We start from the raw sequence: 25,247 nt of genomic DNA, 5'->3' as shown, positions 1-25,247 counted from the left end.
CCTGGGGGGAATAAACAACCCTCAGTGACAGTGCTTCCCTTTTATCCCGGTCAGGGAAGGAACTCTAAATATACCCGTCTGGGACCTATCTATCTATCTATCTATCTATTATATACTGCCTTTCCTATCTATCCACCTATTATATAGCACCTTTCCTATCTATCTATCTAGCTGAAAAAAAGTATTAATAAAAGTTGTACTGCATATACCATACAGATAAATAACACTGAACCTTCAAATGTTAAATCTTGGATTTACCTGCTTCACAACTCACTTGTTCCACTGCTGATGGGTTTGCCGTCTGAGCCTCTCCACGCCGTTTCACTTACAACATTAAACATTGATCAATCCTGGGCTAGCGCTGCTGAAAAAACAAATTGAGCAGATACGTGATATCATCCGATTTGTGTTCACAATAAACAATCCAAACAATGGCAGACAACGAGGAGATTCTTGTAATATTTTTAGCTCAACAGAGACGGCTGAAAATAACACGGCCCAAAATGAGAACTGAAAAGGAATTCACCAACGTCATGCACCCCAACCTTAAAACAGACTTCTCTTTCAGAAAAATACAGCAAGAAATTATACAAAGCAGACAATTCAAGGTTAGGGTGGAAGATATTTAAAATATAATTGAATGCCAACAAGCTCATTTCAACATTAAACGTCAAAGAAACCCAATTGCTGCTTAATATTAGCAGGTAAGATTAGCAACTTGTTCCTTTCTTCAGGACATTTCAAAGCATCAAAGAGTCTTATTTCAGGAAAGAGAAGCTTCAGAGAAATGTGACACGAGGACATCGCCGCCTACAGTGGAGGTTTACCAGAAAGTCCTTTTAAGAGGAGGACTCAGGGCAGGATGCCAGCCGTCCTGTGCCCACATGCTCTACTTCTTTTTCTTCTTTCCTTTATCTGCGCTTTCAGTAGTCTTCACGACAGCCAGTTTCTTGTGGAGACTGGAACTGGCTCTCATCGTCACTTCTGACTCAATCCTGTTACGGATAGCAACTTCCAAGTTCTGTACACAGGGAGACAAATTTAATAACATTACTGACTGACACTGGAAATGGAAACAGATGAAAAGAGTGGATCAGTTAAAGAAAGCTCAAATTAAAACTGAAAACCTGCTCAGGTGCCATGTTGGTTAAGTTATCATTAATTTTTTATATGGTGTTATCATGTTACATGCTAAAAGTTACAAAAAAAAAATTAATAATACAAATACGAAAGTTCCAGACAGCAGTCATGTCATGAATACAGAAAGAACCTCCAGGGTCTTCCGAGAAATTGTTAATGATGTTCAGCATGGAGAGTTTGGGCAAGAGAAAGGAAGAGGATGAAAACAGGAGCAGAATAACAAGGTACTCTGAGATAGGAAAGCGGACAAGCCGCCCTACCAAGCGGGTGGCACCAGGTGGCATCAGAGACCATCGTTGACTGTTTTTTACTTTCTCATTTTCAAAGTACAGGGAAAATTTTGTAATTGTCCAAAAATTCGATTTTGAGATTTCCATGAAACTTGACGTTTTAGACCTCTCTGATTCCAATCTACTTTCTCATAGAGAAAGTATTATAATTGTCCAAAAATTCGAAGCCAAGATTTTAATGAATCTCGACGTTTTAGACCTCCCAGAGTCCAATTTACTTTCTCATAGGTAAAGAATCATCCACAAATTTGATGTTGAGTTGTTGTATGATGAATCTCGACATTTTAGACCTCCCTGACTTTCTCGTATATGAAGTATAGGAATCCTCCAAAAATTCCATTTTGAGATTTTGATTAATCTCGACCTTTTAGACCTCCCTGAGTCGGAAAATACTATTTTTGGAATTGCGCGCGCACACACACACACGTGTGCATGTATATGTAAACTTAGGCCAACCAAATTTTACATACAAGTATTAGGTACAAAACGTAGATTTCTATCAACTTTTGAACTATTTCTGCTAACCGGAAGTGGTACTTTACCTGAAAATTTCCCCAAAAATATAAAAAATTTGATAATTTCACATCTTATTATGGTAAAGCACCACATTTTAAGCATTTTCTTGTCACTTTACATTTTTTTTGAAAAAATGACCAATTATCAAGATAATCGCAATTTTCCGTTTGACATTCAAATGTTAATACATACATATTTGAGAACGTGTTTGCTTTATGTAAACAAAATTTTGTGTACAAGTATTACATTACACACATTACTAAAGTCTCTTGCAACTTTTGACCCGCTTCTGCTTACTGAAACTGGTAATTTACCTGAATTGTTCGCCAAAATAAAATTACCATGGCAAATTTTCAATATACTGTAGGTATTATGGTAAAGCAAATCGTTTTGGACATTTTTTATCTCGTTACAGTTTTCTCGATTTCAATTTTCGTTATTAAAACGTGTGCATACCAGCAGTGAGACAAGTCGCGTCATGCCATTCAAAAATACAGTAGAACCTCTGGTCACAAACGTTTCCGAACATGTACAAATTTGGTTACGATCAAAAAATTTGCCAAAATATTGCATCTGTTCACAACCACACAATCTGATGGCGAACAAAAACACTGGCAGCCAGTTTCCCTACACGCGTTCGTACGCACCAATGATTTCCCATTCTCTGTTTCCCATTTTCTTTTGTTTGCATATACATGGTCTAACAAAGCAGCTGATGTTGCAAAAGGAGTTACAGTGTTAACCAAGCAGAGGCCTCATGTGCTGGAAGAGGTGGAAAAACTGTTGCTAGTGTGGTTGAACGAGTAGCACATTGCAGGGGATAGCATAAGCGAGCCGATCATATGTGAGAAAGTCAGGAAGATTCAATGGCGATTTGCTGAAAAAAAATCCTTCTTTGAGTGGCGAAGGTGAGGAATTTATAGCCAGTAGAAGATGGAGTGAAAAGTTTCACAAGACAAGTGGCATTTAATTTTTTTCCCTGTGCTTAAAACTCATTAAAAAAAGTGTTGACAGCGAGCGGTTCGTAAGGGTCTAGCACAAACTCTTACAATGTTAGTTTTCTCTGTTGTTCAAGGTTTTCTCAGTGTTATTCAATGTTTTTACATTTAGTTTACTATTACACTGTGCATTCTATGGTATAATTAACTATTTTTGTGCTTACAAAAAATATATTTACATACAGTTTGTACGGTCTGGAACGGATTAATTGTATTTACATACAGTCTTATGGGGAAATTACGTTCGGGTTGCGTCCAGAGTTTTGGAATGAATTACGGTCGTGACCAGAGGTACCACTGTACTCGGTTTGCATAAACACCAAGTCCTACTACAGTGCATAGGAACGGCAAATTGATGCCATTCGAAAGGTGCTTCATTTACATTTTAAAATATAATGCCAACATACAGTAGAACCCTTAAAAACAATTAAGGTAAACAATAATATGACCATTTTTTTCGGGATTACCTATATGAATAACTCATCCCAATGTCTGAGTATATGAGAAAGTCAAGGAGGTCACTCTAGATTTTTATACCTGGCGACCTGTCTCAGAAGAGGCCAAGAGAGTCCAGCTGCAGTCAAGACAGTCTGAAGCCCCAGACCGATTCAGTGACCTTAGACATGCTGAGGCTCATAAGATGACACCCCTGTAAGTGGCATCTATTTGACTCCGCCCACTTTCCAAGAGCCACTCCCCATATTTCACTAGTGCACTAACGCCTATATTGCATGCCCGTCATATCTATTTCAATTCCTTTTAGTTCCTGCTACAGTTATTTTTTTTATCAGAGGTCAATGTAACTTTTTTGTGTGAAAAACTTAAATCAGACAATTTTCAAGGTAAAACAACACATTGCATTAAAAATGTCTACTGAATCCAGTGAGTACACTTAACTGTGTAGTTATACAAGGGGTCAAAAATAGACGTCGTCGTGTTTCTCACATGAACACAAGGAGGTTCTGGGCCTCGTGGTGTCTGAAGTACTCGGTTCTGTCCAAGGCCTAAAGCTGTCCTGACTGCAGCTGGATACTTCTCGAAGAGGCAGGTGAGAGAAGGACTGGGAGATACATATAAATGCAAACCAAAACAAATAAAAATAGCAACCAAACCCAGACAAGAGACAAAAATTAAAACCAAGAAAGACGCAAAGCAAATGGTAGCAATTAGTGCATTTTTTTTCTTTTTTATACAGGTAAAATTCCGTTACAACGAACTGCAAGGAACCTAAAAAATATTTCGTTGTAATGAAAATTTCGTTGTAAAGATATTCGTTGTAAGGACATTTTACCTGTATATCCAAAGATTTGATAAAGAAAAGAGATCCCAGCTGACCTTTCATCCTGTTATGCAGATGAACCGGAGGTCGCGACCCTATAGGCCACGCCCTTAGAAACATGGGACACGACACAAAATTTGGAAACGAAGACAATAAAATATATCAACTTTAATTAGAATTGAGCACAAACCCTAAAAACTGAACCTTATCGTGACACATGGTTTATCATTTTTCTTCCACACAGCCATTTTTTATCTTATTTAAAACAAACCTTAATTATTTGTATTTTATGTAAGTTTCATTCCTCGGCCTGTTTTGCTAATCTAGACAAGAGACACTGCAAAGTAAAAAGTCTGAATTAGCGTAAGCCGCACTAATTTGGGATGTTCATAAGAAATGTAATACAGTAACGCTGCTCCATTTAACCCTGTTTTGATATTACGCAGCTTTTTTTTCAAATTAAAATTTTTCATTGATTCACTTTGTAGTCATATAAAAGTGTGGTTTTCGGCGAAAATATCGTTTTTTGCCGCAATCCCACAACTTGATTAGATAGTCTCGCAGCATGTTTTATATCAGTGCAGTACAATATATTATGTATGCCTGTTCATTTATGATTGGTCATCAGTTATTGTGTAAGGGTATAAACATAACATTTTATTTTACTGTAATAAATAACAATTATCCCTTTTTCGTTTTAAAATGAGTGGTTGCAAAGAAAAAGAAAGTAAAATGACAAGAAAAAGCACTTTGCTGGAAACTAAAATGCAGGCACTCAGACGATAAGATGCAATTAGCGAAATTAGCGTTTCTCAAAATAAGAAACAAAAGGAACTTTCAACGGATTTTCTATAAAAAAAAAAAAAAAGTTTTGCCACTATTACGGAAATTATGGATCAATTTATATAAGTTATCCAAATTTTGCTAGAAGCGTAAAGGCAAGACTACGTGTCATTGATGCGATGTCTGGCTATCTACAATTGCTTGCTGAACGACAGAGAAAAAGGCAAACGACGTTAGAAGACTTCTTCACAAAAAGTGTCAAATGAGAAACATAAATTATGTATTTACTCAAATATTTTTGATTTTCATGAATGACTTAGGAATAAAAATCGATATTAGCAATAAAAAATGTCTATAAATAATGCAATAAAAAAGTACCTAATTATACATGTTACAAAATAAATCAAAAACAAATGATAAACTTTTTTATTCTTTGTCCTGTTTCACCTCTCCCCATTATGTACATGTTAAGATGACCTCGTTTGATGTGTTTTAATGCTGGGATTTCTTGGAACGTATCCCCCACGCTAAGCAGGGTCTTACTGTAATTTATTTCATGAGGTAGAAGTGTGTAACAAACAAGAATAGTTACATCAAGTATTTGAAATAATAAAATGTGTGCTTCAATTGAAATGTTTAAAGGCTCACATGTTCTTGATTTTAACAGAAATCTGTCATTTTTCACCCACTGACAGGTCCATAGAGGTTGCTAGATTCCTAGTAAAGGATCACAAATGTCTAAAATAACATCATATTCATAATCACAGACCTTGAAATAGTCTAAAACGAGACTCCACATGCTTATGTTTGAAATCTGTCACTTTTAATCTTCTGGGAGTGGCTCTTAAGAGGGTTAGGACCACCACTAAATGGCTCTTAAGTAGGTTAGGACCACCACTAAAGAATCAAATATCAAAAATATGAGCACATTCATGATCAGCAACCTCAGAATGGCATAAAACGACACTCCACATGCCTGTATTGCCGATCCCCATTTTTATGAATGTTTTGTGAAAAGAAGTGACTTTGGCCCCTTGAATACCCCTGGGGTTGGTTGACGTGACATACACAACTTCAAGTTCATCTGATTATTTTTGCTGAAGACTCCTATTCGTGTGTTCTTTATCATAAGGGTGTAATTTCCAGCACAAAATATGGTGTAAAAATGACAGCTTTTCGGGTCTAGAGTACAAAAAATAGGGGGGGGGGGGGGGGGGGGAACCAAAAATTATGAGATCTTGCATAACTAGACATCAAGATGAGTCCAATGGTGTATCATATGTGGGGCTTTTCTCATTCCAGTGAGTCAGGAGGCACAGGACAAAAAAAATAAATAACCGAAGTGACTTCAAAGCGTTCAAAACGAACACAACAGGACCGAGTGTACAAACATGCAGGGATCTCTATGGCTGCCACGTTTCAGAGGGTGTTAAAAATGCCAACTGCACCATAAGAACAACAAGGAAGTCTGCAAAGGGTCCAGGAAATGAGCCAAAAAAAACTGACTCACATGATCTTTTAGGAAATTTGTAGTGCACTACTGCATTTAAGTGATGAGGTCAGCAGAAACAGGAGGCGGAAACAGAAAAAAAATAACGAGAAGACAAATGAAGTGTGGCACGATCACAACTTCAAGGGTGTTATGATGCAGCCAGGGCCATGAGACATAAATGGCAAAAGAAGAGTAGGTCCAGCAGGTTTAATAATTGAAATCACCCCCCAACCCTGATATCCTGGCCTAGGTCTCTGGGAGCTGGAAAATAACCCAGCAGAATCAGTAAAATGGCAGGAAGCACTCAATCAGCCCAACATACACTATATTGCCAAAAGTATTGGGACGCCTGCCTTTACACACACATAAACTTTAATACATAGGCTATAATATGGAGTTGGTCCACCCTTTGCAGCTCTTAACAGCTTCATCTCTTCTGAGAAGGCTCTACACAAGTTGTAGGAGTGTGTTTATAGGAATTTGTGACCAGGAGAGCATTTGTGAGGTCAGGCACTGATGTTGGTCAAGAAGGTCTGGCTCGCTCACAGTCTCCACTCGAATTCATCCCAAAGGTGTTGAGTCGGGTTGAGGTCAGGGCTCTGTGCAGGCCACTCAAGTTCCTCGCTCCTCCATTTCTTTATAGACCTTGCTTTGGGCACTGGTGTGTGCGCAGTCACATTGCCATCCCCAAACTGTTCCCACAAAGCTGGCAGCATGAAATTGTCCAAAATGGCTTTGTATGCTGAAGCATTAAGAGTTCCTTTTACTGGAACACCTGAAAAACAACCCCTCCCCCACCCTCCCAAACTTTACACTTGGCACAATGCAGTCAGGTGGGTACTGCTCTCCTGGCCAGACTCGTCCATCAGATTGAGTGATTTGTCACTCCAGAGGACACATCTGCACTGCTCGTGAGTCCAGTGGCGGGCAGTGGGCTTTACACCACTGCATCCAACGCTTGGTGATGTCAAGCTTGGCTGCAGCTGCTCGGCCATGGAGGCCCATTCGATGAAGCTCACTCTCTCTCTACGCTGCACTGTTCTTGAGCTTTTGGAGGCGCTGTCCCCGCTCTGTGATTTGACATGGCCTACCACCTCATGGCTGTTGTTCCCAATTGCTTCCACTTTGTTATAATACCACTAACAGTTGACTGTGGAATATTTAGTAGTAAGGACATTTCACGAATGGCACAGGTGACATCCTATCACGGTACCAGGCTTGAATTCACGGAGCTCCTGAGAGCGACCCATTTTGTCACAAATGTTTGTAGTCTGCATGCCAAGGTGCTCGATGTTATACACCTGTGGCCATGAAAGTGACTGGGACACCTGAATTCAATGATTTGGAGGGAGGGTCCAAAATACTTTTGGCAATATAGTATACTTGTATTAGAGGAGGAATGAGCAGGACGATGGGATAGCTGGTATGAAAAGATATAGAAATCTAAAAGAGTGATTAGGTTGGACAGCGGTCAAGATTAAGCTGAGCATCAAGTGAATTTGGGGGAAAAAAAAAAAAAAAAAAGGAAAAAATCCCCAAGAGGGAGCGGCAGATTTTTAGAAAGTCATATATGACTGCGATCTTCTGCCATCTCCACCTAATGCTTATTCATTTTTTTAAAGTGTGTTTTGTTTTAACCACCAACTCATGTCCTCCACGAGAAAATTCAGATTTTGCCGGCAAACTGAAACGCTCCCTAATTTCATCGCCGATTACAGAGCGCAGCCGAGCCATCCATGAGAGATTCAGGAGCCAGTTGGAGATTTTAAAATCCTGGCTCAGTGAGGCGACGGAGTGAATGAATGGCAGATCTGCACATTTCCTTACGTGCCGTGTTGTTAACGGCTGAGTGAATGGCTAGACAACTTCCTGACTGCCAGCCTCATTTAGGGTGGATTGACCGGCCGGCATTTAATTGACAGACTGAAGACCATCACATAGCCATTCTTTGAATGTGGCAACAATAGTTAGAAGACTTTTTCCATTATTGTTCTTACTTTTCAGAGGACACAGGAGGCAGACGTCCATTAGGCTCCTAAGCCAGTGACTAGTGATTCCTAGCAGGAATCAGAAGAACTATATATACCCCATAAAATGTTATCTTTATTAACATTTGTGGACTTACTATATCAAGATTTCATCTTCATTTAAAAAGTTTTAATGGACGGCATGCAGAGACTGGCATCCCGGCCAGGATTGAACAAGGACCCTTACTTTGTATAAAAGATAGCCCGGACTCCAGATGTACAAACCACACGCGTTTTATTCCTCTTTTCTTCACAGCACACAATATCACACAGTGCAGTCAACACTCTCAGTCCTTATCTTTGCTTCTTCTGCCGCCTCTACTCCACTCCTCGCAAGCTCCGTCCTCTTCCACCCGACTCCGACTCCTTGAATGGAGTGAGGCGGCCCCTTTAATAATGCATCCAGATGTGCTCCCCGATGATCTCCCTGCAGCACTTCCTGGTGTGGCGGAAGTGCTACCGTCCAAGGCTCCTTAGTCCTTTGGGCGCCCCGAGGGTGGCCACGAATCCCCAAAGGGTTGAGCCTTCCAGTTCCGTGGCTCACACACAATCCAGGATGGCTGCCCTCTTATGTCCTGGGGTAAGAATTGCCCCTCTCCCGGTCCCCTGCTTCTCCTCCAGGCCTCCTGGTGGGGCAAGGTCCCCGGCTCTCCATCACACCGGCCAGGAGGGCAGTACAGTTGACTCCGTTTAAGTGCACGGCTGCTGGATGAGATCACCGTGTGCACTTGAGCGGAGTGTACTGTGACTGTAGATGGCGCTATACCAGCGCTTAATCCAACACAGACAGACACGGGAGGCACACTATTGAAGTGCTTTTATTTTTTCTTTGCTCGTGTGGAACATCTTCCCCGTCCCAACGAGCCCACAACACAGTCCACAGCACCACTACACACAATACTTTCCTTTCTTTGCCCTCTTATCTTCACCACTCCTCTCTGGCAAGATTAGTCCCTCTCCTCCCGACTCTGGCTCTCGAAGTTGTGGTGGCTGCTGGCTCCTTTAATAGCCCACCCAGAAGTGATCCAGGTGTTTGATGCCCTATTTTTGGCTGCAATTCCATGTCTATGGGAAGAACTGCCCACATGGGCTCAGGAGCAACTGCAGCTCCGCCTGGCAGCACCCCCGGATCCCGACAGGGTTGTAGGGAACTACGTCTCCCATGGAGCCCTGCGGGAATCCGAGGCACCACTGCCACCCAGGGGGGCTGCCATCTAGCGTCCTGGGTGAGGTACTGTTCTGACCAGGCTTGCTCCCCAGGTCCATACAGTGAAGAGGCGTCCCAGCTGGACAAGGACCCCGGCCGTCTACATGTCAGTCCTGAAAGTTGACCATTCAGTTACCCCACTTACTAGCTTAGTCAAACACAATAAAACATTCATTAAAATAGACTACGGTGAAGAATATAGTGGATACACGCATAATACACACACACACATTAACTGTTCAGATATACCTGTATTGTACTGTACTGTACTGGCAACTCATAATCCATGTAGTTGCACGTGTCCAAGTGTCAATCAATCAGGCCTACATTTTCACGAAAATAATCAGTCATTGTTTTCTGCACGCTGTTCACACGATTCAGGCTGTGTATCTGATTACTGAGGCTGTTAAAACTCTCCATAGTCCTGACAGCCATTTACCTCCAGTTAACATCGCAGCTTGCGTAGGGACTTTAGTGCGTCCGTGAAGGAAACGGTCTCTGCTGGTGGCTCATTAATCGTGCTGGCGGAAGCAGTATCCTCTTCTCCGTCGGAGTCTCGCATGTCGGCAGTGTCCTTAGTGACTGTACAGTTCTCGGCATCAGTGTGGTCTGCTGAACAATCCGCCTTCAGCCGGTCACAAGAGCCGGGCTACTTACATTGTCACACACTGATTACGTCATTTGAGTGTGTCAATCAATATCGCTGTTCATGCAGTTAACTGGAGTGAATTTGGCTGGAGAGGATAGCAATAGGATCAATAATGTACGTGCGCTCATCTGAAGTGATTGCCCATTTACTTGACTTTATACAAATAGAGACCATGCAAGTCACGTGCAGCCAGGTGGAGCGTGCGCTTGACCGACATGCACTTAAATGGAGTCAACTGTATAATGAAAAGACAATTCATTCAGATTATTTCCTTCCCCAAAACGCTTGGTGGCTGCGTTCCTGGGTTATGGTACATCTACCAATACCCACAGGGCAGGATGGGAACTGTAGTTCCATGGGACAGCCCTGTTGGGTTCCGTGTGTGGCACCAGAGGGCGCTGAGGGGATTACTGGTCCCTACTTTGTGCACTTCCATGTAAGGCCGAAGCCCTACAATCTCGTGATGCCGGGAGTACTCCGGAGTTCTGTATAAAAGGAGCTGCCCCACTTCAGTACTGGGAGCCAAAGTTGGGTAAAAGTGGATGAAGCTTGCCTGGTTGAATGGAGAGAACTTAGGAAAGTGTAGATTGTTGGTTCATACCTTCTTGAATCCTTTGTAGAAGATAGAAATGTAAGATTGAACCTTTTATCTAAACTGAGACTTGTGTCTGTGCAATTGTGGCTGGAGTTTGGGGTGCTGCCAAATACCCTGGTGGTCACACGGTCTTCTTCTTCTGGCTGCTCCCATTAGGGTTGCCACAACGGATCATCTTCTTCTATATTTTCCTGTCCTCGTCATCTTGCTCTGTCACACCCATCACCTGCATGTCCTCTCTCACCACATCCATAAACCTTCTCTTTGGCCATCCTCTTCTCCTCTTGCCTGGCAGCTCTATCCTTAGCACCCAAATCCCAATATATTCAGCATCTCTCCTCTGCACATGTCCAAACCAAAGCAATCTCGCCTCTCTGACTTTGTATCCAAACCGTCTAGACCAACCTGAGCTGACCCTCTAACGTCCTCATTTCTAATCCTGTCCATCCTCGTCACATCCAATGCAAATCTTAGCATTTTTAACTCTGCCACCCGTAGTCTATTGTATAAATTAAATCAACATAAATGAAAATTCTGCATGTGGAAAAAGTTCATCCCTCCATTTATCACTACCTCAGACACCTCCAATTAGAATCAGGCGCATTACCGAGGATGCTGTCTGAACCTGTCTTATTGAAAACTCAGAAATGTAGTTTGGTTTGCTGTTTATTGATGACTAGCCGTCCACTGCGGCTCTGCCCGCGTAGTAGTGAAACAGGACAAACTTTAAAGATTAATAAACAAACAGGTATCGCTAGCTAAGCGGAGCCAAGGAACACTGCAAACTGCAGAGGTAGAGCGACTCGAACAGAGGCTGGCGACTGAGTGAGGAGGGCCCTGCCTGGCTCCCTACTCATGACATCAAGCTTCCCCCTTCCCTCGGCCCGCAGCCTCTGTCTCAGATTAGCGTGAATATATCACTCCTGTAAGCAAACTATGATACTTAGTGCAATGAGAGAAGCTGCAAAATCAACCGGAACGTTCAAGCAGATTATAGAAAAAACCTGATCTAAATCCGTTAAGTAGTTCTCTCGTTCGCTAGCTAAGTGGAGGGTAAGATGTGCTCTGAGCCTAGTGCACGACAGCAGAGGGCCCCACCCCTCGGCCAGCTGCATCTCTCTCAGATTTGCACAAATAAATCAGTACTATGATACTTAGCGCAATGAGAGAACTCACAAACTCCACTGGAAGTTCAAGCAAGTCAAGGAGCATGCACTGGTATAGTCTGCTGCCGCACCCACTACATGACGAAACAACTCGGGATCCTGGTTGGCAACCCCTCAGGTAGACACGTGGTCCAGTCCCACCCTCCGGAAATGACCCTCTATCTGCTGCAGCCAGGTGTGGTCCAGCCACTAGGGTCCCCAACAATGAGTATCTTATGAGCCGGATCACCTTCAAGGAAACGCGCCACATGGCCGTAGTACCATAACTGATGCTCCCTCACAATGCAGGTAATGTGCCTCATTTGGGACTCCATGAGCAACACAAAGTCAAACCAACGGTACCCAAGGATTTTCCGGAGAGACACAGTACTACTGTGTACGGATTCAGCGGGTTGGAAAATGGATGGATGGACACAGTACTAAACGAGTCCAGTCTTCGTCTCAGGTCACTGGATAGCGTCCATGTCTCACACCCATATAGCAAGACAAGAAGCACCAGGACTCTAAAGACTTGGACCTTCGTCCTTTTGCATAGATATTTGGAGCGCCACACACCCCTTTCCAGGGACCTCATGACCCCCCAATGCTCTCTCAATCTGTCTACTGACTTCATAGGAAGAGTCACCGGAGACATGAATGTCACTGCCAAGGTAAGTAAACCTCTTGACAAGCAAATTATACACAAAAACCCGATCTAAATCCGTTAATTAGTTCTCTCGTGAAAAGCAGACAGACATACAGACGTTGGATTTTATATAGAGACGTGCGTGTTATCACCATGACGAGACCAAAAGAGCTCCCTGAAGCCTTCACAAAGAAGGATAAAAATGCATAGGAGTCTGGAAAGGGATTTTAAAAGATCTTCACACAACTGGAAATTAACGATTCCACTGTCCAGGAGATCACCAACAAGTGGAGATTTCAAACAACTGCCAATTCCATCCACGTCAGCTCACCCCGACAAGTTCAGCTTAAGGAGAAAAGTGCAAGATGCTAAAGGAAGTCTCTGAGAAGCCCAAAATTTCATCAGAGGACCTCCAGGTAGCTATTACCGCCGCAGATGTCAAAATGAATGAGTGTTCCATTAGAGAGAGACGCACAAATCATGTCTACGTGGGAGGTGTGTGTCGTTCTGCTGTCCAGAGACAAAATCAGGCCAAGACTAGCATTAGCCCATGAGCGCCTAAGCAAAGACCATGCCTTATGGGCACACGAGGCAAAGAGTTATTTGGGGGAAAACTAAACACAACATATGACCAGAAGAACCTGATACCAATTGTAAAGTAAGGTGATGAAAATGGTATGATTTGGGGCACGTTTGCTGCATCAGGACCTGGGCATCTCACCACTATAGAATCTACTGGGAACTCTTCACTGTACTAAAAAAGGTCTGAGGATAATGCGAGACCATCTGTCAGAAGAATGAAGTACAACGAAAAGCAGACCTTGCAACATGACAATGACCCAAAACATGCCAGTCAATCCACCAAGGAATGGCTAAAAAAAAGAAAGAAGTGGAGGGTTCTCGAACAGCCTCGAGTTCTCGAGTTCTCGAGTCAAAGCCTGACTGAATCTGAATCCCATCCCGATGTGGGTGGGGCATGGGCTTGCGGGGGGGGGGGGGGGGGGGGGGGGGGGGTGGTTTGGAGATAATTTGAAATGGCTGTGCATGCAAGACTCTCCTCAAACATTGCATAGCTGAAAGAATTTAGCATGGAGAAGTGGGAAAAACCTTCTCCAGACTGATGTCAGAGACCGCTATATAGTTATAGGAAATGCCTACTTTTATTGAGGTGGTCTCTGCCAAAGGGTGCAGTACTGGCTACTTCAGCCAAGGGTGAGCTCGCTTTTTCCACAGACAGACATGGCACATTTATTCACCTTTTATTTCAAAGTTACATTTTCAATATTTTTTCCACTATTACTTCACCTTTGCCTAGAGATTCTGTTTAAATGAAGATCAAACCTTGATATAGCCACGTATGTTAAAAGAAAAACAAGTTGTGGGGTGTACTTACTTTTTCACTTTTTAACCTCCTTGGCATTAACCCCAAGCGTCCCTCAGGATCGGAATTCTACGTAAATACGGTTAGGCCTAGATGTCTCTCAGGTTATGTATCCTCTATTGCTTGCATGTATAGTGCAAAGTCTTTATAGCAGGGGGGTTGAACTCCGGGCCTGGTGGGCTGCATTGGCTGCAGGTTTTCATTCTAACCCTTTACCTAATCAGTGACCAGTTTTCACTGTTAATTTTTTTTTCTCTTCATTTTAATAGCCCTGTTTTTAAAGATTCAGTCCTCTGATTTGATTCTCTTCTTCATTAAACAACAACCAAAATGAAATGAGACATGAAACGAGCCAACAGATGAGCAGCTAAATTGGGTCTTCAAACTCCAACCAATTTCACTCCAACCAGTTTCTTAATGAGAAGCCATGTCTTGCTGTTAATTAAACCCGTTATTTAATTCCATGGCTTGTTGCTGCTCTCATTCTGACAAAGCAGACATTTCCAAAACTGTTGATTTTTCTGTTTTTTCTAAGACCACAGTCAAAATGTTTTGGTGACCTGAGAGATCAACCTTACCGAGACCATCACCTTTCTTTATTTTCAGATATTGTGTGATAAGCTGGTCATACGGCGGCTCGTTTTGTGTCTTCTTATTGTTTGACTATTAATTAAAGAAAAAGAGACAACAAAGGGGGCTGAATCAAGTTAATTAAAATTAAAGGCAAAAGAAGTTAATTAGCATCAAAAACTGGTCACTGATTAAGAAGATAGATAGATAGATAGATAGATAGATAGATAGATAGATAGATAGATAGATAGATAGATAGATAGATAGATAGATAGATAGATAGATAGATAGATAGATAGATAGATAGATAGATACTGTACATAAGGCACAGATAGATAGATAGATAGATAGATAGATAGATAGATAGATAGATAGATAGATAGATAGATAGATAGATAGATAGATAGATAGATAGATAGATAGATAGATACTTTATTAATCCCAATGGGAAATTCACATTCTTCAGCAGCAGCATACTGATACAATAAATAATATTAAAGAATGATAATAATGCAGGTGAAAAACAGACAATAACTTTGTATAATGTTAAATGTTAACGTTTACCCCCCCGGATGGAATTAAACAGTCGCATAGTTTGGGGGAGGAACGATCTCCTCAATCTGTCAGTGGAGCAGGACAGTGACAGCAGTCTGTCGCTGAAGCTGCTCTTCTGTCTGGAGATGATACTATTAAGTGGATGCAGTGGATTCTCCATGATTGATAGGAGCCTGCTGAGCGCCCTTCGCTCTGCCACAGATGTTAAACTGTCCAGCTCCATGCCAACAATAGAGCCTGCCTTCCTCACCAGTTTGTCCAGACGTGAGGCGTCTTTCCTCTTAATGCTGCCTCCCCAGCTCACCACTGCGTAGAAGAGGCCGCTCGCCACAACTGTTTGATAGAACATCTGCAGCATCTTATTGCAGATGTTGAAGGACGCCAGCCTTCTAAGGTAGTATAACCGGCTCTGTCCTTTCTTGCACAGAGCATCAGTATTGGCAGTCCAGTCTAATTTATCATCCAGCTGCACTCCCAGATATTTATAGGTCTGCACCATCTGCACACAGTCACCCTGATGATCACTGGGTCTATGAGGGGTCTAGGCCTCCTAAAATCCACTTTAGAATGAAAACCTGTAGCCACGGTAGCCCACCAGGATCGGAGTTGGACACCTGTGCTTTACAGCCCGGGTCACCAACTCTGGTCCTGGAGGACCACTGTGGCTGCAGGTTTTCATTCTTACCCTTTTCTTAGTGATCTGGTTTTGATGAAGAAAGATTAAAAGAGATGAGCCTTTTCGGTTTAAGCAAAAGAAGATTAAGAGGTGACATGATTGAAATGTTTAAAATTAGAAAGGGATTCAGTCCAGTGGATTGACAGTGACTTTAAAATGAGTTCATCAAGAACACGGTGACACAGTTGGAAACTTGTTAAGAGTAAATTTCGCACAAACATTAGAAAGCTTTTCTTTACACAGACAATGACAGACACTTGGAATAAGCGACCAAGTCGTGTGGTAGACAGTAAGACTTTAGGGACTTTCAAAACTTGACTTGGATGTTTTTTTGGAAGAAATAAGTGGGCAGGACTGGCAAGCTTTGTTGGGCTGAATAGCCTGTTCTCGTCTAGAGGGTTCTAATGAGTGCTAATTAACTTCTTTGGAATTCATTTTATTTGACTTGCTCTTGAAGACTCAGACCCCTTTAATTGTTTCTTATTCCTTAATTAGCCGCCAAACAATAACGAGATACAAAATGAACCAAAACAGGACCAGCAAACTGTGTCCATCATACAATATCTGAGAATAAAGAAAGATGAAGGTCTCAGGAATGCTGATCTGCTCAGGTCCACAAAACATTTTCACAGAGCTCTTAGAAAAGAAAAAAAATTCAGAAATGTCAGCTAATGCACCATGAGAGCAGCAACAAGCCATGGAATTAAAGAACGGGTTTAATTAACGAGAATCAGCGCCGAATTAAGCAACTGGTTGGAGTGAAATTGGTTGGAATTTGTGGCCCTGACTTAGCTGGTCTTCTGTTGGCTCCCTCACTTCACGTTTTATTTCTGTTTGGGTGCCATTTAAGAAATGAAGCAACTGAGAGGAACGAGGAAGAAATTCAGGGGAACAGATCTTTAAACAAGTCAACTAAAATTCATTCAAAAGAAGTTAAGCAGCAGCAAAAACAGGTGTCACTAATTAAGAAAAGGGTTAGAATGAAAACCTGCAACCGCTGGGGTCCTCTAGGAGCAGAGCTGGCCACCCTTGCTTTACAGTATTCTGCTGCCATCTAGTGGACAAAATATCACCATACTCCAAAATAATTGTGAATATTTCTATGCATGCATTTTGCTACTCCATGTTAACTCACCAGCATTCATGAGTGGGGCAGAGCCTTCAACCATAACACACAATGGTGTGTAAACGAGAAAAAAATGTAAGAACACTTTTGGGACAAACTGACTTTTAAACATTAGTTGAATCAAGTGATAGTGATGGCAACATGAATCGGTTGTTAAACGTTACATTTACATTTATTTATTTGGCCGACGACTTTATCCAAATTGACTTACAACATCGGAGATACCATTGGTTACATTTCTTTTCTTTTTTTCCAATTGCAGCACAGGCGGCTGTTGACACAGATAGTGAAACTGATGCATATGGCACTGTATGATTGAACCGCCATGATATTTCTGAATTCCTTTGCGTGAAGCTTCAGCGTCTCAAATACCTGCAGCCATAGAGGGTCCCCAGGACGCAGTTTGAAAACCCATAATTTTCACAATGTTTTTGGTTTACAGATTAGTTTAGGTGCTTATTTGGTTTGACTGCTTGATGCTCAGCCCTAGCTGGTCCCTAAACACTGATCCAGCGTTCCCAGTCTCCTGTTCCTGTCTGCAGATTCTTGGCTCTTTGCCTTGCCAGAGAGGACATAATGGTGTTAGCAGTGGGATGCTTTTGGTGCTGCATCTTCAGACTTGTGTTGGCCTCTTATGTCACACATGTTGTAACATTGTTAATTACAGTAACTTCCTCACTTCTGAGTGGTGATTGGCTAGACGAGTCCAAATGAAAACGACACAGTGTTGCTTAAACTTTACACAGCACCCTTTCAACAAGGAGTGCAATCACAAAATTCTAGCCAAATATTTAAAAGGACTGCAATCAAGTGGAAGGACAAGAAAAGTGTTAGCCCCCTCAGCACTGTTCACAATGCGCAACTGTCAATGTTCGCGTCGGGGGAAATGCGGATGTAACTAAACCTTCCGCTGTGGTAATCTGTAATAACACAGTGCCACACACGTGCGCATGGGAGGCAGTTAAAGAGCTCAAATGAGGGTAATTCCACACCTGACCAGGGGGTGGCGGAGTGCACTAATCCCTTCTCTCTTTCCACTGCAGACCAGTTACAGGAAATTTCACCTGGCCCTGACGACATCACTTCTAGCCAATGGCCCAGATGACATCATTTCCAGTCCCTGGCCCCGATGACCTCACTTCCTCTGCCTTGCTTTAAAGCCGTCATCTTTACCTCACCCTAGCAGTTCTGTTTTGGACTCCAATCTGTACACAACTGTACTATCTATTGTCACACACGTGCGATTGGGAAACAGCTGAAGGGCCTGAATGATAGTAATTCTACGCCAGACCAGGGGGCAGTGGAATGTGCTAACTGTCCTGCTCAGTCTCTTGCAGACCATTCATGAGAAATCCCACATGGTTCCGACGTCACTGATGACATCACTTCCGGTCCCGAAGATGTCACTTCTGCTCCCGGCACCGATGATGACGTCACTTCCGGTCTCTTCTGGGCAGTAATCATCCTGCCGACTAACCCACCGTCACAATAACACATTGTAAAAGTTTGGGGTAGCCACCCGTATATTGTTTCCTGGCTGCAAAACTGATTTAAATTTGAACAGAGATGTTCATAGAACAGAGTCCAAAACAGAACTGCTTTGTATTGAAGCGTTGAGGCAAGATGGAGGTTTTAAAGGGCAGTACTGGAAATTACATCATCGGAGCCGGAACCGGAAGTGATGTCCTCCCACAATCCAAAGACATGTGGGTTAGGAGTGTAGCGGGGCTACATAGTAATAGGGTATTCGATGTATGTGCCGAGTGCGTGTTTGTTTCCATCGTCCCGTTTACTGTTCGTTATGTGTACGTCAGTGAATGTCGTCCCCGTAAGTGCAGAGGGGACGGATGAGGGAGAGAGGCCACAGCCCCAGGATGGAAAGCATCTGTTCACATTCAGTTACATCTGGTTCATTACTATTTAAACGATCAAGAGGAGGAAGGAGAAAGACGGAGATTTCACTTAACGACAACCGACCATCCTTTCCTGCTATTTTTCACATCGCGCCTAGTACTCTGTTTGTTTCTCATTCCGCCGGATTCACGACAGCTCAATCATCGCCAGAAACCCCGGGGTTGGACTTCATTATCCACCATACGCCGAGGAAACATGGTGAGATTGTTCCATTTATTCTGGAGATTCAAACGCATCCACTTTTTGTTGATCAGTCATCCGTATTCAGGGACTCAAGTTCACATTCATTGCCATTTCAGTATTCATTCGTTATTGTTATCTGTGTTTTGTTTGTTATACGTTACAAGGGCAAGGGAGGGTTTGTTATTGTATATATATGGTGTTTTCATGTTGCTGCTTTGGTGGAAGGATATACATATATATAAATATTTTTTCTACCGGGGGAATTTGCATCATTGGTTTTGTTATTGTGTTTCATTTAATATATTTATACACCTGTTTTACATATCTGCTTTTGTGTGCTTGTGTTTAACCGTCGATTGTGGGGAAAATATTATTTGTTAGAAGTAAGGCTTGGTATATGTAGATTCGCCTCAGTAATTAATCCAGGCCACAGGTCTGGGTAGCGTAGCTGCTGGCTGGGTAAGGGGTCGGCCGTTAAAGATGGACTGGTGATGTTAAATTGGCTCTGGTGTGTGTGTGTGTGAGTGATCGCCCTGTGATGGACTGGCACTTTTCCAGGGTTTGTCCCTGCCTTGTTTCCTAAGCTAGCTGGGGATAGGCACCAGGAAACACCTCACCCTACACTAACGCAGGTCTGCAATTAAGGGAGTTAGAAAATCACATGACAAAGTACGTTTATTCACTGACTTTGGAATTCTGTGTGCTTTCTAACTAAGGTGTAAATTGAAAGTGCTATTTCTTACATCTGTGGAAGCCCCCTTTACTTGATTATTTTTGATAATTTAACTAAAAATGTGACCTATTTCAATAAAATTTGGAGGTATGTTCTGTGACAGCACTCCCGCCCCAGAAGGGTGTAAGGGCCAAAAACACATTTTTATTTCAGCTGGCTTAGCAGCTGAGGTTGAGGAGCAATCTTACCACAGAGAAGCACACCACTCATCACACTGAGGCCCGGTGTCTGGAACGTTTTACTACCTGTTTTTTTCCACCATACCTTTTGTAGTGTGGAAACAAATCCTACTAGTAACTCACCTTCTTTAGCTTCTGTTGCTGGACAACTTGGGCCTTTTTAGGGGTGATCAGTCTACCTGGAGGGAAGAGAAAGGCACTTAATGAAATCAAAGCAAGCAAAAGATTTAAAAAAAAATGAAATAATATATCTATATCTAAATCTATATACTGTGCATCCGGAAAGTATTCACAGCGCATCACTTTTTCCACATTTTGTTATGTTACAGCCTTATTCCAAAATGGATTAAATTCATTTTTTTCCTCAGAATTCTACACACAACACCCCATAATGACAACGTGAAAAAAGTTTACTGAGATTTTTACAAATTTACTAAAAATAAAAAAATTGAGAAATCCCATGTCCATAAGTATTCACAGCCGTTGCTCAATACTTTGTCGATGCACCTCTGGCAGCAATTCCAGCCTCAAGTCTTGTTGAATATGATGCCACAAGCTTGGCACACCTATCCTTGGCCAGTTTCGCCCATTCCTCTTTGCAGCACCTCTCAAGCTCCATCAGGTTGGATTCTACACACAACACCTCATAATGACAATGTGAAAAAAGTTTACTTGAGGTTTTTGCAAATTTATTATTAAAAATTGAGAAATCACATGTACATAAGTAAATGTGGAAAAAGTGATGCGCTGTGAATACTTTCCGGATGCACTGTATAGATAGATAGATAGATAGATAGATAGATAGATAGATAGATAGATAGATAGATAGATAGATAGATAGATAGAAATAAAGGACACTATATTAGATAGATAAGTAGACAAATAGATAAAAAGGGCACTATATTAGATAGATAGATAGATAGATAGATAGATAGATAGATAGATAGATAGATAGATAGATAGATAGATAGATAGATAGATAGATAGATAGATAGAGCTACTAGTAGGACTGTTTCACTCATTTTCTACGGAAGCTGTTCTCTGGATTTTCACCTTCACACCAAACCATTTCACCTGCTTTTGCTGTATTGGACTGTATAAGGACGTTGTATAAGGGTGTTTATTGTTGGGGTTCATTGTTATGTTACAACTGTATCGTTGTAGGAGAAAGGGGGGGTTTGTCTGATTTTTGTTGTTTTCTATTGGGTTTTCCTTTAATATACTAGGGGGCTCCGCCCCCTGCTCGCTTTGCTTGCCAACCCCCCCGGCCTGTGCTACGCGTCGGCCACTTCGTGACTCTACCACTCGCGTAAGTGGATTTCACTTTCACCAAGCAACAAATCTTTTAATTCTCGTGGATACGCCTCTTCATTGGGAAGAAACACCACTTTTCCCTGATGGCAACACAAATAAGACGATCTACAAGTCTCTGACTTAAAGTTTAAATCTGAACAATGTATTCAATCTCTTTTCGCTGTTCCGTTATTTCACAGAGTAATAATTTCCGTTTGTTCACACTAATGCGATCTTTACTATCATTTTTTTGAGACTTTCAAATTTCGTTACTTCCATTATATCTAACCTGCTCTCCATGTGTATTGATTGCATCAACGTTTTTCAATTCTTTATGACGTTCTACTTTGTCATCCAATACAATTCATATTCAGGCTTCGTGATACAATATTTATAAGATATGAAATTTTCATAAAAGAAAAGTACTGCATCATTAATTAGACATTCATTATTCAAAACACTGTAAAAGAAATTAAAATCAGTGAATTGACGAGTGTTAACGCACATTTCAAATTTTAACATGATGGTGGTACTGGTTTAAAAGCCTTATGAATCAACTTTTACTTTATCATACTGTAGAGAAAAGCCAAGCAAAATGACACCTTTTATTGGCTAACTAAAAAGATTACAATATGCAAGCTTCGAGGCAACTCAGGCCCCTTCTTCAGGCAACATGTAATCAAACCTGGGAATATGTACTGGGATAACGAGGCCCGAGTTGCCTCGAAAGCTTGCATATTGTAATCTTTTTAGTTAGCCAATAAAAGGTGTCATTTTGCTTGGCTTTTCTCTACATTCACAATGGCTAACACGGTACAACACCCTAGTAATAATAATAATAATATTGCACTTTATATTTTAGCAATCCCTTTATCATACTGTCAAACATCAGCACTGGTAGTGAGTGCTTGGTGTGAATGTAGTGAATGAAGTTTGCCTTTGGATGTAAATAAAAGAGATGACATAATTCCTGACAGTTTTTTTTCTTTGTTGGTTTGTTTTGTGTTTGAAGACGGGGAAAATTAAGTTTTTGCATTGGAAAAAAAAAAGTGAACGGAATAAAAAGAAAATTCAAATGTTGTTGTAAAATGTGTTTAAAGCACGTATAAGTGACAATTTAAGACAGCAGCTGTGACGCTATGTTGCCCCAAGTCTGTTCTTCTATTTTTCCTCCTAATTCAAGCGCCAGTTGCCCACTCATTACTTTCATTTACATCACTAAGGATTATTTTGCTCTTTTCCATCCCGTGCCTTTTCACCTTAAAAATGAAACCTTATTGTGCCACATTGATAGGTGCGACAAATAAACGGCTGTAAAGAAATTTTCATTTTTTTTAAAGAATTTTCAGTAATCTGCGGTGGGTTGGCACCCTGCCCAGGATTGTTTCCTGCCTTGTGCCCTGTGTTGGCTGGGATTGGCTCCAGCAGACCCCCGTGACCCTGTGTTCGGATTCGGCGGGTTGGAAAATGGATGGATGGATTTTCAGTAATATTAAATAAGGCAAAATGACTGCATATTGGCTTTTTGTAAAAAGTTTGGAGCGGCATAAAATGTTCTTCTTTGCCTAATACTGGGAGCATTTTAAACATTTCTTCTTTATACTTTTGATTCATTGCCCACTTACTTAAACGGCCATAGTAAGTGAAACTTAAAACGTTTTCTGTAACCGAATTAAACCTTTCGTCGTTCTGTTTTGTTCATAAACACACTTGCAGAAATAGTGGTTCCAGAACTCTCATCAAAGGCTTCCCAAATCCATAACTCGACCAGATGTGCTCAATTCCCCCCCTCCAAATAATTGCACGGCCGCCTTTTTTCCAGCATCCGCACAAACGGCGGAAATGTCCAACGCGCATGTGCCCAGTAAAACTGCCTAAACGCTAACATGTCGTTTTAGTCCTCACCTCCTTTTTTGGGTCCTTTAGTCTTGGCTTGGGTGGGATTCTTCTTCGCTCCGGGTCTTTGAGATTTAAATTTTTGCTTCCCTTGTGCCATATTGCCTTTCGTATGCTGTAATGAATAAAACGGGATGCTTGTGTGATAGTGAGGGGGTTACTGAAACAAGCGCGGGGGGTTGTGGGGTATTGAGTGGCAAAAAAAGGAAGTAGTTGGGGATTGTGGGATACTGAGTCCAACTGTAAGAAACGCAGAGGATTGTGGGAAAACGAGGAGACTAAGTGTGGTGGAACGTCGAGCAACGAGGAGTTAAAAGTAGTTGGGTATTGTCTGATACGTACGGAAGATTATTCATACGAAACTGAAATGCAATCCAACGTCTTAACTATGTTGAAACGCAGCACATATTCAAGTGAGCTGTTTAATTTTGGTACGATTTTATCGTGTCATAATTAAAAACATAGCAACTAAAAGGTGGACTGCTTCACACTACGACACGCAATTTTCGTGTCAGTGTTCACGCCCTTGCCCCACCTTTTGACGCTGATTGGTCATTTGATTACACTTTTTGTTTCGGCAACAGTAAAGCGGGGTCTTGAATCAAAATGCAGTCCACACGGAGCTGCTGCCGCTAAGCGAAACGCAATACGCCAGCTTTTATTTCAGTTATTGCTAGTTGAAAACTTCAGTTACGACAAGCGATCGATGGGCATGAATGAAAGTGCCATGCGCTTTGTTAGGGCATTTTAAACTTTGTGTGTGTCGTAGTGATAAGTAATCTATCGTTTGGTTGATATGTTTTTAAATTATGACACCGTGCCCAAACTAAATCGTCTGCTTGCATGCGTGTTGCGATTCGACGTGGCTAATACGCTGGATCGCATTTCATTAACGGCACGAATAATCTGCCACCGATAGTAAGGATTTGGGTTATACTGCTGCTTTCCAAACTGGTTTCGCTTAAACGCAGGCAGGTAAACCCCTTTTTCCCGTTTTATTGTATTTATATCGTTAACACAGTTTTAAGTAATGCCAGTCTGAGACACACCTGCATTATCTCAGTATTTATGTGGGGTGCACTTTTATGGTTCTATTTTTGGAACGTAATTCCACTTTTCCCGTTTTTACTTCTATGATTGCACTTTTATGGTTCTATTTAAATTGAACTGAAAATTAATTGTCATATGCACAGCAGACAGTCAGTCACACTATACAATAAAAATCCAATACACAAATTAAACACAAAACATTACAAATAATGTGCTAATAGGCAATCGATGAAGAAAAATGTCCACAATGAATCCAACAATGCAATGTAAGCGTATATAGTAGTGCATATATTATGAGTATTACATAAATGCAGAAATCAGATAGTGAGACATAAAATATATAATCCAAAAAACATGTAGGCTAGTACTGTTTACGGTGGTCCGTCGACAATGCGATGACGACGTTGCCTGTCCACTCCTCTATGATGGGAGCAAATGTGGCAGAACAAGCCGATCACATTCTCGGACAATGGGGTGTCACGCATGCGCTTCTGCGGATCACCCTCGGTGCTCCTCTAAGATATGTGATGCCACCCTGGGCCAAGAGGGGGCGCTTTCGCCCTGATTTGATGCCGATTTTATCTTGACTGAATTAGTGTGCACTCATATATTTGAAGTGGTGGCTTTTTTCAGAAATTACTTAACTGTGCATAGAGAACGGTAATATACAGTTAGGTCCATAAATATTTGGACAGAGACAACTTTTTTCTAATTTTGGTTCTGTACAGTACCACAATGAATTTGAAATGAAACAAGTCAGATGCAGTTGAAGTGCAGACTTTCAGCTTTAATTCAGTGGGGTGAACAAAACGATTGCTTAAAAATGTGAGGCAACTAAAGCATTTTTTAGCACAATCCCTTCATTTCAGGGGCTCAAAAGTAATTGGACAATTGACTCAAAGGCTATTTCATGGGCAGGTGTGG

General features: G+C 41.6%; 1 protein-coding gene across 1 annotated transcript; it reads right to left on the bottom strand.

The window, feature by feature from the left end:
* Positions 1-609: 609 nt before the first annotated feature.
* Positions 610-23,475, bottom strand: c17h19orf53 (chromosome 17 C19orf53 homolog). Its single transcript, XM_028823516.2, has 3 exons — positions 23,283-23,475; positions 20,208-20,263; positions 610-1,021 (listed from the first exon to the last, which is right to left on the bottom strand). The coding sequence occupies exons 1-3, from the start codon at positions 23,371-23,373 to the stop codon at positions 890-892; spliced, it is 279 nt and encodes a 92-aa protein (XP_028679349.1). The 5' UTR covers positions 23,374-23,475; the 3' UTR covers positions 610-889.
* Positions 23,476-25,247: the final 1,772 nt, after the last annotated feature.

The sequence above is a fragment of the Erpetoichthys calabaricus genome, chromosome 17 (assembly GCF_900747795.2).
Source record: "Erpetoichthys calabaricus chromosome 17, fErpCal1.3, whole genome shotgun sequence".
Lineage (NCBI taxonomy): Eukaryota > Metazoa > Chordata > Cladistia > Polypteriformes > Polypteridae > Erpetoichthys > Erpetoichthys calabaricus.
This window is presented reverse-complemented; position numbering and strand designations above follow the sequence as displayed.

What these genes read in the sequence shown, in the direction of transcription:
- c17h19orf53 (XM_028823516.2), bottom strand. Translation starts at nt 23,373, where the DNA reads ATGGCACAAGGGAAGCAAAAATTTAAATCTCAAAGACCCGGAGCGAAG. An exon ending in TAAAGGACCCAAAAAAGGAG is followed by an intron (nt 20,264 to 23,282) that starts GTGAGGACTAAA and finishes TCTTCCCTCCAG; the next exon opens with GTAGACTGATCACCCCTAAA. An exon ending in AGCAACAGAAGCTAAAGAAG is followed by an intron (nt 1,022 to 20,207) that starts GTGAGTTACTAG and finishes CCCTGTGTACAG; the next exon opens with AACTTGGAAGTTGCTATCCG.